This window comes from Dermochelys coriacea, chromosome 8, assembly GCF_009764565.3.
Source record: "Dermochelys coriacea isolate rDerCor1 chromosome 8, rDerCor1.pri.v4, whole genome shotgun sequence".
Lineage (NCBI taxonomy): Eukaryota > Metazoa > Chordata > Testudines > Dermochelyidae > Dermochelys > Dermochelys coriacea.
In genome coordinates, this window is record NC_050075.1 from 79,825,008 (window position 1) to 79,837,457 (window position 12,450).

General features: G+C 45.3%; 1 protein-coding gene across 1 annotated transcript in view; it reads right to left on the reverse strand.

Moving 5' to 3' along the window:
* Positions 1–474: 474 nt before the first annotated feature.
* SPATA1 (spermatogenesis associated 1) overlaps positions 475–12,450 on the reverse strand; it is a 36,493-nt gene continuing 24,517 nt past the window's right edge. The window contains 3 exon segments of the mRNA XM_043491459.1: positions 475–1,803; positions 3,767–3,865; positions 6,282–6,460. Of these exon segments, the coding sequence (XP_043347394.1) occupies positions 1,699–1,803; positions 3,767–3,865; positions 6,282–6,460 (383 nt within the window). The 3' untranslated portion in view covers positions 475–1,698.

A 12,450-nucleotide genomic window follows, 5' to 3' on the forward strand; every position in this document is an offset into this window, starting at 1 on the left:
GGGGAAAAGGGATGCTGCTGCAGAGCCATAACTCTAAACCTCCAGCCCTCAGGGGGTCACAGACTGGGTCTGGATTCCTTACACTTGTAAAACAAAAGGGACTAGATCACCTTTTTATCTGTGGTATCTCTTTTCATCTGCTGCTGTGTATTTCATTTGCTAACTTTCGTTAAAACTTTAAAAATTAAACACCTGAATCTGTTTCTTCAACTAGAATTTTAATTGAATTATTTATAATTTCAAGTTTTCTTTTGACAGGTTTCGGTGTAGCAGCCGCGTTAGTCTGTATTTGCAAAAAGAAAATGAGTACTTGTGGCATCTTAGAGACTAACAAATTTATTTGAGCATAAGCTTTCGTGAGCTACAGCTCACTTCATCGGATGAAGTGAGCTGTAGCTCACGAAAGCTTATGCTCAAATAAATTTGTTAGTCTCTAAGATGCCACAAGTACTCATTTTCTTTTTTCAAGTTTTCTGTATCACAGAGAATAGAACCCAAAGTCCAGTCCTCTGCTCTTATTTATTAAATACCGTTAGTGTGTTTCATGCTGTATAAATAGAAAAAAGACAGTCCCTTCCTTCTAGAGTTTGAAATCTAAATTGGTCCTAGACAATACAGTTCAGATTCATAGGATTTAGGTTCCAATCTTGAAGTAGAACAGGGGTTGGTTCATTTGTTGGGAAGGCTTTATGAAAGGATTTAAAGAAGGATTATGTTGGAGACAGAGAGGTTGTATAGCTCACAAGATTTAGAGTTCCTCCTTTTGAAAGTGTTGCAAGAACTTTCACATCCTATTTTGACATCCTGTCTGTTTGTCACTTGAAATAATTTAGTTTAGCCTTGTCAGTTTTGTGGCTGCTTCACATTAAGCTCTTGCAGCGTCCTGCTTTGCTAGATATAATACCCTTTTGTAACAGGGAGCAAGGAGGAGAGAGTGGAAAAAGCTAACATGGAAGGGGTACTAGTTCCCTTCCAGAGAACTGATACTCCGTACAGGAACATGCCTGTTGCCTCCAGTCTGAACTTGGTTAATAAATACTGTATGCTCAACATTTTCTTTCATGTAAGTCTGACCATGATCATATTCACAACCTCATGGCTAGGACAAGGGCACTTGATTGTCAGTGCAGCTACACTTAAGAGAGGGAAAAGAAACTACAAGACTGATGTTATTACAATGCTTGAATTTCAAAGCACAATGAGGTAGGTATCTGAAATCAGATTTTTGCTGCCCCAGTCCTGTAAAAATTGCTGACTATTTTGTGGGTTAAACTGATTAAGCTATATGTACTTCAAAAAAACCAAAAATACATTTTTATCCACAATTTTGGGTATACTAGTTCAAATTGCAATTCCATATTGAGCTTCATTATATAAAATAACATAATTCACTATTTGAAAAAAATGTAATGCCATTTCTTTACATTTGATTAGCTTGTAGTCAAAAATAAACACGCTAATAGGTTAAACTGCATATTTTATAAGTATAAGTGAATTACAACTAAGTTACAATTATTAGCTTGAGATATTTTAGGGCATTTTAAATAAATGATATACATCTATTTTAACATATACAATTATCCTATCTTACATATTGAGAAGTCTCTTTACAAGAAAAGTATAGGAATATAAAGCCAGCTACTGACATGTTGAGCTTCTATACGAATATATTACACAATCCCAAGTAATGTAATCCTTCTAAAATATTGGTGTTTCAGACTGGAGTATTAAAGATGACTGAATTTTCTTCTGTGCCAGCTCTGCTCTCAATGCTCGTAAATCAGAGGCTGCCTGCTTTCTCATCTGCAAAAGAACTAGAGATTATTTAAGGAAGATTTTGAAGTTGAAGATTTAACTTTTATGTGGGTTAGATGGATATAGAATGTGCCTTTCATCTCCAGGACCCTTTGATTCTAACCAGTTCTAGCCCTGCTTTTCTGCATGTTTCTTTTGTTGTCATCTTTAAAAGTCAAATCCTGAAATCCTTACTCAGCAAATTCCTATCACCATCAGTAAGAGTTTGCCTGGCTAAGGAATGACTAAAATTTGACTAAGACTCTCAGGACTGCTTTGTATAACTGACAATATTTCTCTTCTAGAAATACATTTTCTAGTCGTTTGACTTTTGCTAGCAATGGCCAGAATTGTCTCCCACACTGCAGATGATAAGGCAAAGGGACAAATTCTTATTTTAGTTGCAACAGTACAATCCACATTGATTTCAGTGTCATACTCTGAACTCACTTCTCTATAACTAAAATTAAAATCTGGCTCCAAGCTCGTGTGAAAAGATGTGTATTGTACTGCAGTTGTCTAGACCAGACCTAGTCTGTGAATAAAATGACCTTGTCAGACAATTAAATGCTCATGGGTTTTCATTCTGTCCTTTATCTTCAGATTAGACCATCTGATTTCCATGATACTAATTTTTTCCATTTCTTTGTAAATGTTTGCTAGCCCCCTTATCTCATCTCCGTTATTGCCTGCTCCATTAGTACCCTTTGAGGATGTCAATACCTTGTTACCCTGCGGATGTTTTAAAATCGTGAATTTACCTCCTGTCAGTCTCTCATAGATGTGACTCTACATCAAGGATATATCTCCAACAGCTATAATTAGATGTTTTTCTTCCACTTTCTGAAGTTGGTGTCTTACAAACAAGGCTGGATAATGAATTACTGTCCTAGAGCTGTTTGAGCTTATTTTCCCAAATACTCAACTTTTGTTCCACTTCATTTGCTGTCTGGATACAATGTGAGGCAGTAATAACTTTCTCAGGTCCCTTTTTTACGTTGCCCTTCCATAATGCCCTCAATGTCATTGATTTTAGATTTGAAAATACTTTTTAAATACTTTTCCACCTCTGCATCCTCTTTCTTTTCATTAGAGAGCAATGGACATCAGTGTTTTTTTTGTTTTTTTTTATAGATTTTTCTATTGTGCTCATCTAAGTCTGCTGGTTCTTTACAACTCTTAGGCTGGTGTAGCCTTCCATATCATGCTACTCATCTTTTCATCAGACATTTCTGAAAGGCTCTACGAGGATGTGTCAATCTCAGTCTCTCCAAATTATGGCTTATATTGTCTACTATGTCAGCTTTCTCCTACGGGGAGATGGGCAGTGAGAGGGGAAGGGATGGGGCAGGGGTGCTCGGTTTTTGGGGATTAGAAAGTTGATAACCCTAGTGCCGGAGAGAGCAGGATTCCATGGCAATGATTTGCTCTTTACTGCCGGAGCAGAGCGGCATGCTCAACTGTTAGAACTTCCCAGAGCTTTGAAAGGGGAGCGGTTGCATGCCAGGGCAGCCAAGTTCAAAACAGTGAGCAGAGCGGTCACGGTGGACATTGTGGGATACTGGGGGAGGTCAGTTATGGTGACATAACAGACAGCAGTGTCTACACTGATGCTTTGTCGCTTTAACTTTGCCGCAAAAAGCTCTATACCTCCTGTCGAGGTGGTTTTATTTTGTTAGCACAGCAGTAGAGTTTTGTTGACAAAGTTGTGCAGTGTAAACAAGGCTTTAGTTTATGCAGTTCATGGAAGATGGAAACACTCTGAATGCTGCTTATTACTACATGATGTGGAGTAAGGCAGGTTTGGTCATTTTGCTCAAGTGAAAGCCACAGCTAACACAAAGATTTAACATATCTCCTCAAATAGTGCCTAACTTTTAAAAATTTCAAATATTTTATGGCTCTAGATTTTATAGCGAAGAAAATCTCTATTTGTTTAATTTCCAGGTTGGCTAGAATAAATGCAGATTACCTTAATTTCTATTATGAGTTTCATTTTTGTATTATCCAGCTTTCTCTTCAGTTGATCAATTTCGTGCTGCACTGTTGTAATCTGGATGATTGTGGTGTTCTATGGGGAATAAACAAAAAGCTTTTATGCAGCTCTGCTATATTATATATTTTTTTCTACCACTGCAGTTATTGACCATAATTTCCTCCCCTACCCCTACCCTCCAGGACAGTAATCATCTGAACTCTTCTTCCAAGCCTCCTTCAGTTTTTGACTTCCCACCCTGAAATGTCCTGTATTGTAGCAGTCTTCTCTCAAAAGGAGGGCAGCTCTCTCCAAGAGTGGAGGCCCTGCTGGCCTTCAGATGAGCAGGGGGCACCCACTATTTTCCCAATCCCTGATACTTTGGGCGATGTACAGTAGCACATAATTCTGCTACTGGTCTTCACGACTGGACTCTATGATTTAAAAAAAATGAATGTCTCAATCTCACCCATACATAGAATGCCATTGCTTTGTCTCAGTCAGGACATTGATGGTGATCTGCTATATTCAAGAATAGTATGGATTAAACAGAACACCACCTCTACAATGGCAGTGTCATTTTTAAAAAATTAAATGGCTTAGTTATGACAGTGAGATGAGTGTTTTCAAAAGTATGGGCCAGATCCTTAGCTGCTGTAAATCAGCATTACTTCCTTGAAGTAAATGAAGCTGAAGGGGATGTGTGTTGGTCTTTTTTTGATGCTCTAGGCCTTGAAAACCTCTTTATATCCTAGCAGCTATATCTACATTACATGCCACTGCTAGTGGTGTGCAGTGTACATGGCACAGTGAAAAACAGGTTGGTCCACAGTGCAGTATGCAGCTATGTGTTAATGAAAGGCTCCAGCAGAGAGTAGGCAGTGGAGAAAACCTCCAGTAGCTCTCCACCGCTGGAGCCGTTCACTGTGGCAAAGAAAGAGTCTGGCGGGGTGTTGCTGGAGTCTTTCCCTGCGGTGGGGGAAGGGCTCCAGCAGCAGGGAGCTGGTAGAGCCTTTGCTGCCCCCTGCCAGAGCCTCTCAACACTGCTGGAGTCTTTTGACCTGCCTGAGCCTTTCCCTGCTGCCAGCGTCTCTTCCTGGGGTGAGGAAAAGCTCCTGCATTGGGCAAGCAACAGGACACTACACTACTGAAACTAGCAGTGTAGATGTGGAGGCACAGCTAGGGTGAGCAGAGAGCCATTAGGGTATGTATGCAGGTACATATGCATATTGTTCAAGCATGTCTTTACTTGTCTGAGCCGTGCCTCACCATCTACACTGCTACTGATAGCTCTGCTGTGGGCTTACGCACATAGGTACACTACACACTAATGAAAGAAGGGTGCAGTGTACACATCCCCTTAAAGTGAGGTTCAAGTAATAGAAGTAACTGACAGAGCACATGCTTTTGTAATACTGGCAGGGCTACCCAGCCAGAGAGCCATGTGCTGGTACATGAACATTTGTATGCTTAATAATAATTACACGTATTGTGCTTTACAAGGATTTCTCTCGTATAGCTTTCAGATGTGAACATAAAAACATTCACAAATACTTTGCCACAGTAGGTTTTCTGTTGTTTTGCCTAGTCTAGTTTCAGATTAACTATCGAAGGGACTTCCACTACTTCCCTTGACAAATTATTCCACAATTTAGGAGATTTCACTGACAGGAAGCTTTTCCTCAGTCTATCTGACCAGTTTGGTTACTCTTCCTTTAACTCTCACCAATTCCTTCTGCTAATGTGGGTTTCAGAGCTACACACAATTTTCAAAGTGCAAGTGCACCAAAGGCATTTAGACCGAGATTACTATTTCCCTACATACTTCCTACTCTGTTGAAGAAGTAATCTTTCTGCATGAACTTAAAGGATATTTTTGCCCAGTGTGCACAGAGCTATGGCTGTGCTGGTGTACACAAGCATTTGGAACATCTTTACACCAGCATACAAAGCGTGATGCATACAATTCATTCATGAAAAATCTGTTGTATTAAAAAAATATTAGTTTATACAAAACTGAACAAGTTGTTACCATATGGAAAAGTAGTAAACTTTGTGTTCTTCCATGCACGCTCATGCATTCATCCAGCGTTCATGGAATATGGGGGTGTACTACTTCCATGAAACACTCTGGGCAAACAAAGAGTAATTTATAAGATCACCAGGGATGGTCCATGCTTGGCCTATGCAAACAGAATGGCTTATACTATGCAAATGGACTAATGCGCCTATTCTTGGTAAATGGTTTTCTAAACGAATTAAGCTTTTTTAGATATAAAATTCCTAAAACAAACCTGGTCAACGGTGTACACTGATTAAATTAGATGGGCTATGCTCACCTCTGAAGGACATATGACTGTTTTACAGATAATGTCATTAAAAAACAATTAGTAAAATTTGGAATCTCTGGATTATGGTGGTAAATTTGTTGTTACAATTTATACTCTATAACAGAAGCCAAATTTCATGGAAAGAGAGAAAGGAATTGACAAATATGAACAAATGATATTACCTTGGCGTTTGCAATGTGTGTTAAATTGTTTGGTTGTTTCCTGATATCTCTGGCTTCCAGCTGCAACAGTAACTTTTGGTAGTAAAGCTCTAAATCTTGTCGCAGTTTATTTAAAATGTCCTCCAATGAAGTGGTAGCTTTCTTAGTTTCAAAGTATTTCTTTTTCCATGCATCACGGGCTATACAGGACAACAGCTCTGTTTGTTCTTGATCAGGTTAATATACAGTACATTAAGAATAATAATAATGACCAGCACACAGTACTTCTGTAGTGTGCTTCAACTTCAGTGGTTTATACATGTATGAAAAATGTATAATTGTTTTTTAAAAATCAATGAAGGTTTAGCCAAACTAAACATTACACTAACTATACAGTCAAACCCAGGATTAGCTGGACCCCAGCCAACTAAAATTAAAGGCTAGATCTGTTCTCTGAAGCTCCAGCAGGAACGGTGTAGGACTAGCACATCCGATGAAGTGAGCTATAGCTCACGAAAGCTTATGCTCCAATACATTTGTTAGTCTCTAAGGTGCCACAAGTACTCCTTTTCTTGTAGGACCAGAGTTTCAGTCCTGTGGAGCTTTGCAGTGCTGCATGACTAAGATGTACAAAAGAGCGCCAAGTTTGCAAGTTTGTTAGTTCTGCAGGTCCAGTGCGAAAGAGAAGCCCAACTAGGAGCATGTGTTATGCAGAGCTGGGGAACTCCACAAGTCCAGAGTTCCTGAGCAGAATTCAGAGGTGGATGTCGCCTCCTGCCTCAGTGGGTGCAATATACTGACGCCAAGGAGGGGCACTGACCAGCAGCAGCAGCACTCCTTGCTCCAGTAGTGCAACCCTAATCCCAGCCAGGTGCAAAGGGGATGTAGGGGGGAGGATGGAATTGGCTGAAGAACAAGCCCACCCCTACACTATCCCTGCAGCAGCAGCAGCAGCTCCTGTCCTAGCAGATCATGTGAGCAGACATTCTTTTAACGATGAATGGTCCGTAAAGGATTCAGTCAATCGCATCTCTTTCACAAATGAGATCACCCAGCCATAGACTTGTTTGCGATGGCGTCAAACAAGAAATGCAATACCTTTTATTCCAGAAGGGAGTCTGAGTCCAGGATCTCTTTTGGACACTTTTCCTCAGCTCATCTCCTGGGCTAACTTATATCTATTCACTGATCCCTCCAATTCTGAGGAGAGTGTGGAAGCTCAGACAAGATGATGCTATATAAGATATGGCTAGCAGCCTCTTGGTGCAGGTAGTTATAGTTCTCAGACCTATTAACACTCTCAGTATAACCTCCAATAACATTACTCCTGGATCTGGAAATAATCTCCCAAACAATGGGAAGACACTCCATCCTGACCCACTTTCTCTGTACCTTACACCTAGATGCTGGCTGCCTGACTAATACAGAGGAATCATGTTCCAAAGCTTTCCAGAATATCTTGATTCACAGCAGGAAGGACTTGACAAAGCTCACTTACGCCAAATGGAAAAGATTCGCTCTTTGAGCAGAACAACATCAACTCTCCCATTCAGTCCCATGATTTAAAATTATCTAGGCTGATTAAAATGATCTGAATTCACTATTAAAAGAGTACACTATCTCCACTTACCACAATATATTTTCACATCCTACAGTGTCAAAGAATTAATACATATATTCTCTCCTATATAGGAGCCACCTCCCTCCTGAGATTGCACTGTGGCTTTAGCTGGATTGATGGGGGGGCTGCCATTTGAACCATTAGCATCATGTTCTTTATACTACCTTTCTGTGAAAAGAGCTTTCTTAGTGGCAATTACCCTGGCATGTAGAGTAGGAGACCCACAAGCAGTCATGGCAGGGCCATCATACACTTGTTTTGATAAGGATAAGTTTGCCCTTAAACTCCAGCCAAAATTTGTTCCTAACGTAGTTTCAGATTTCCACATAAACCAGACTACTGTATTCACATACCTGTTTTCTCCCTAAAACCCCTTTGTAATGATAACAAGAAGAGCCTTTACTCCCTGGACATATCACAGCTTGTCTTTTTAGTTAACGAGAACTCAGTTCTTCAGCGGCACATCTAGAGTATTTGTAGCATTTGCTGAAAGAATGAGCAGCTAGCCCATTTCTTTCCAGCAATGAGCTAAATGAAGCTCAGCCTGTTTTACATTATACTATCAGTTAGGACCTCATGCTCAAATTAAGGCTCACGCCTCAAGGACTCACATATCTTCTACAGAAGCTGAACTATGTAAAGCAGCCGTGTAGGGTTCTGTTCATACATTCACAGAGCATGTTTCCTTAGGGAAGATGCCCATTTTGTCAGACCTATATTACCATCTATATTTAAATAGACTCCTAAGATACAGTTACTGCTTGGGAGTCATCAAGAGTGTGCTACCAGGTGTGGCAGGTCCACCCGCCCCTCCGCCCCCATACCTGCCTAAGGCTCTGGGAGGGAGTTTGGGTGGGGGAGGGGGGAGGTCTGGGGTGCACGCTCTGGGCTGGGGCAGGGGATTCGTGTGCAGACTCTGGGAGGGAGTTTGGGTGCAAAAGGGTGAGAAGTTGGGCTCTGGAGGGAGTTTGGGTGGGAGAGGGGTCTGGGGTGCAGGCTCTGGTCTGGGGCGGGGGGGTGGGGGAGCAGGAGGGGTGAGGGAAAGGCATGCGGAGGGCTGGGAGGGAGTGTGGAGGGCTGGGGTGCAGGCTCTGGGAGGGAGTGCAGGGGCAGGAGAGGTTGTGTGGGAAGGGAGTGAGGGTGCAGGCTCTGGGACAGAGTTTGGGGGCAGCTCTGGGCTGGGGGTATAGGAGCGAGTGAGGGGTGCAGGCTCTGGGAGGGAGTTGGTTGGGGTACGGAAGGAGGGTTGCAGGGGTGAGGGCTGTGGGGGGGTTCAAGGCTAGGGCAGAGGGTTAGGGTGCGAGGGATGAGGGCTCTGTCTGGGGCTGGGGGGTTTCGGAGGGGCTCAGGGCTGGGGCAGAGGGTTGGGGTGCGGGGGGTGAGGGCTCTGGCTGGGGGTACAGGCTCTGGGGTGGGGCAGGGCTAGGGGGGTGAGGAGTTTGGGGTGCAGGTGGGTTGCCTCGGGGCTGAGGCCAGAGAGGAGGACTCCCCCCAGCCCTCTCCCCGCCAGCAGCAGTGAGCTCTGGGGGATGGGCCCCCCCCAGCAGCACACTCACACTGCACCACTGCACATGCTCCTAGAGCCCCTCTCAGGTCCAGCAAGCTTCCTCGCTTCCCCTGTGGTGCTGCCATCGCATGTGCGCCTCCTGCTGCACCTCACTGCGGGTGAGTGATGGAGCTGCCCCTTGCCCACCGTGGGGCAGGAGAGGTGACTGCAAGCATGGGGGGAGCCCCCTGTGCTGGTGGAGAGTCCTGCTGGAAAAGGGAAGGGTCCAAGGCAGAAGGGCAAGGTAAGGGCAGCCTGCCCTGCCACTAATGAGTAGAGGGGGCACTAGGACCCTGCAGCGGAAGTTGATGCCAGGAGCCAGCAGAGCAGAGTGGAGCTGCAGGGGAGAGGCAGGGATGCTTCGGGGACTGCGGGAGGTGCATGGGAGCAGCAAGTGGGGGCCAAGGGACACTAGGTGCATTGGGGTGGCAGGTGGGGCCGGGGGAGAGACCCGGCCCTAAACATTGGTGGAGCCGGGCCCCCAGGACCACAGGCCCATACAACTCGCCGCCCCTGTGCGCTACATATAGACAATCCATCAAAAAAGTAACTCTGGTTCTATGAGAGATGCTGTCTATATGTTCCAGGACCCCCCCTCCTTTACTTCCCCAGTACTCTGGAAGCCTGTAACACCTGGATTCTATATTGGCAACAGATCTGAGAGGTAGTTCTTCCCTGTCCACCCTTTTATGCCCCGTGAAGGCATGTGTCCGGGCACTTAGGGGGCATGCACAAGCCAACAAACACTGTTGGGCAAGAGAGTCCAATCCCGCATGCACAGAGCACACATAACTCATGGACTGCTAGATTTATGAAGGAGTGTAAGGGTGGCAATGGTCACCATCAACCACCCCCGCCCCCTGCGCACACACACACACATACCTTTTAGGTGCCTAGAAAATCACTGGGATTCACAAAGCCTGAATGAGGCACCTACGCTCCCTATACAATGAGTGGGGCTATGAGTGAGGCACCTTAGAATGGGATTAACAAAAGCCAACATGCTAGGTGGCTCCCTGCCTAAGCTAACTAATGAGAGCTGCCGAGGGGTATGTCCGAAGCCCCACTTCTCTCAGAGAGTTTCACATCTAAGTCCAGACTTCAGTGAAGCACTTCCATTTGCTTGGCATTCTTGAGTGCAATCCCCCTCTTGGCATTAGGTTACCTGGCTTATGGGAGACACAACCCTCAAGTCCCCCTTCACCTGCACTGAAAGAAGGGATTTGACTAGGGAATCTACTACTTGTTAGAGAAGGTGGCCTAAACATTGGGCTAGAGACTATACTGATGTGAGGGTTTTCTCAGCTTCTCTTGTTGAAACATTCCACTGTGAAAAATAATGAAAATGGCATTGGACCAGAGAGAAAGAAAGTATGACACTGACGCTTGTGGCCAGTGCATTTATCAAGGAGATGGGAAACCAAAAATCCAGTTCCCCTGCTCCAGTGAAACCGAGGGAGCCCTCCCTCACCCCGCCCCCAACACACACATCAAAATGTCCTGTGCCCCACCTGAGAAGTAGCAGACGTGTTCAAATCCCTTCTTTTCCTCAGGTAGAAGGGGTACTTGGGGTGGGGGGGGTCTCCCCCAACCCCAGTGAATACCCTAACTATAGGGCAAAAAGCTATGGGGGAGGGAGTTCCTCCTTCCCCAGCCAGTTTGTGTGAACTGGCCAGTGGGAGCTGTGATCGGCTGAACCTGCGGATATGGCACGTATACGCATACGTAAAACAGCGCCAAGATGTTTGTCTTGCCTGTATTGTTTTACCATGGATTAGAGACTGGAATGTCATATACAGTAAATAAATTTTTCTAGGTTCTAAGATATTTATGTGAAGATGAGACTTGTCTCTTGACCAGGGGCGGGCAAACTTTTTGGACTGAGGGCCACATTGGGTTTCCAAAATTGTATGGAGGGCCGGTTAGGGGAGGCTGTGCCTCCCCGAACAGCCAGGCATGGCCCTGCCCCCGACCCCACCGTGCTTCTCGCCCCCTGACAGCCTCCCCAGCTCCTACCCCATCCATCCCCGTTTCCTGACGGCCCCTTGGGACTCCTGCCCAATCCACATCCCCTGTCCCCTGACCGCCCCAGGCCCCCCACCCCTGACTTCCCCCCATTGCCCCATCCAACCCCTCCTCTCCTTCCTGACTGCCCTCCTGGGACCCCTGCCCCCATTCAACCCCCGTTTCCCACCCTCTGACTGCCCTGACCCCTATCCACACCCCCGGCCCCTGACCACCCACTCGAGCGCCCCGGTCCTCTATCCAACCCCCCCTGCTCCCTTACTGCGCTGCCTGGAGCACCAGTGGTTGGCGGTGCTACAGCTGCGCCGCCACACAGCTCCAAGCACCGGGTCAGGCCGGGGCTCTGCAGCTGCGCTGCCCCAGGAGCTTGCAGCTCCCCCCACCTGCCCAGAGCATTGTGCCGGTGGTGCAGTGAGCTGAGGCTGCATGGGAGGGGGAACAGCAGGGGAGGGGCCTAGCCTCCTGGGCCAGGAGCTCAGGGGCCGGGTCGGAGTGTCCCGCGGACTGGATGTGGCCCATGGGCCATAGTTTGCCCACCTCTGCTCTTGACCATAGTCCCTGTGTCTCATGTTGATTCAAGTACACTCCCCATCTGAGGCTGGAAGCATCCATTACTAGCATTACTGTGGATAGAGGAGAAGAAAACTGAGCACTTCTGCATACTTGAATAGGATCCTTCCACCGATCTCATGATAATAGGACCTCCTGAGGTATCTGCAGTGCCATATCTATGTGGTGTTTGCTTGATAGGTAGCTGGACTTCAACCAGGCTTGAATACAACAAGGCATGAGGAGTGACAAACATGCACAGTGCATGTAATATAGCATTCTTAGACGTTCCTGTACTGTTGTCTGAGGATTGCTGTGTAACTGACTCACAAGCTCTGCCACAACTTCACAGTTGATGGGCAGTAAGTATGTTGTTGTATGCTTATGTTGTATGTTGTTGTATGTATGTAAGTAAGCATGCTCCTACAAATTCTGTCTTTTGGAAAGGT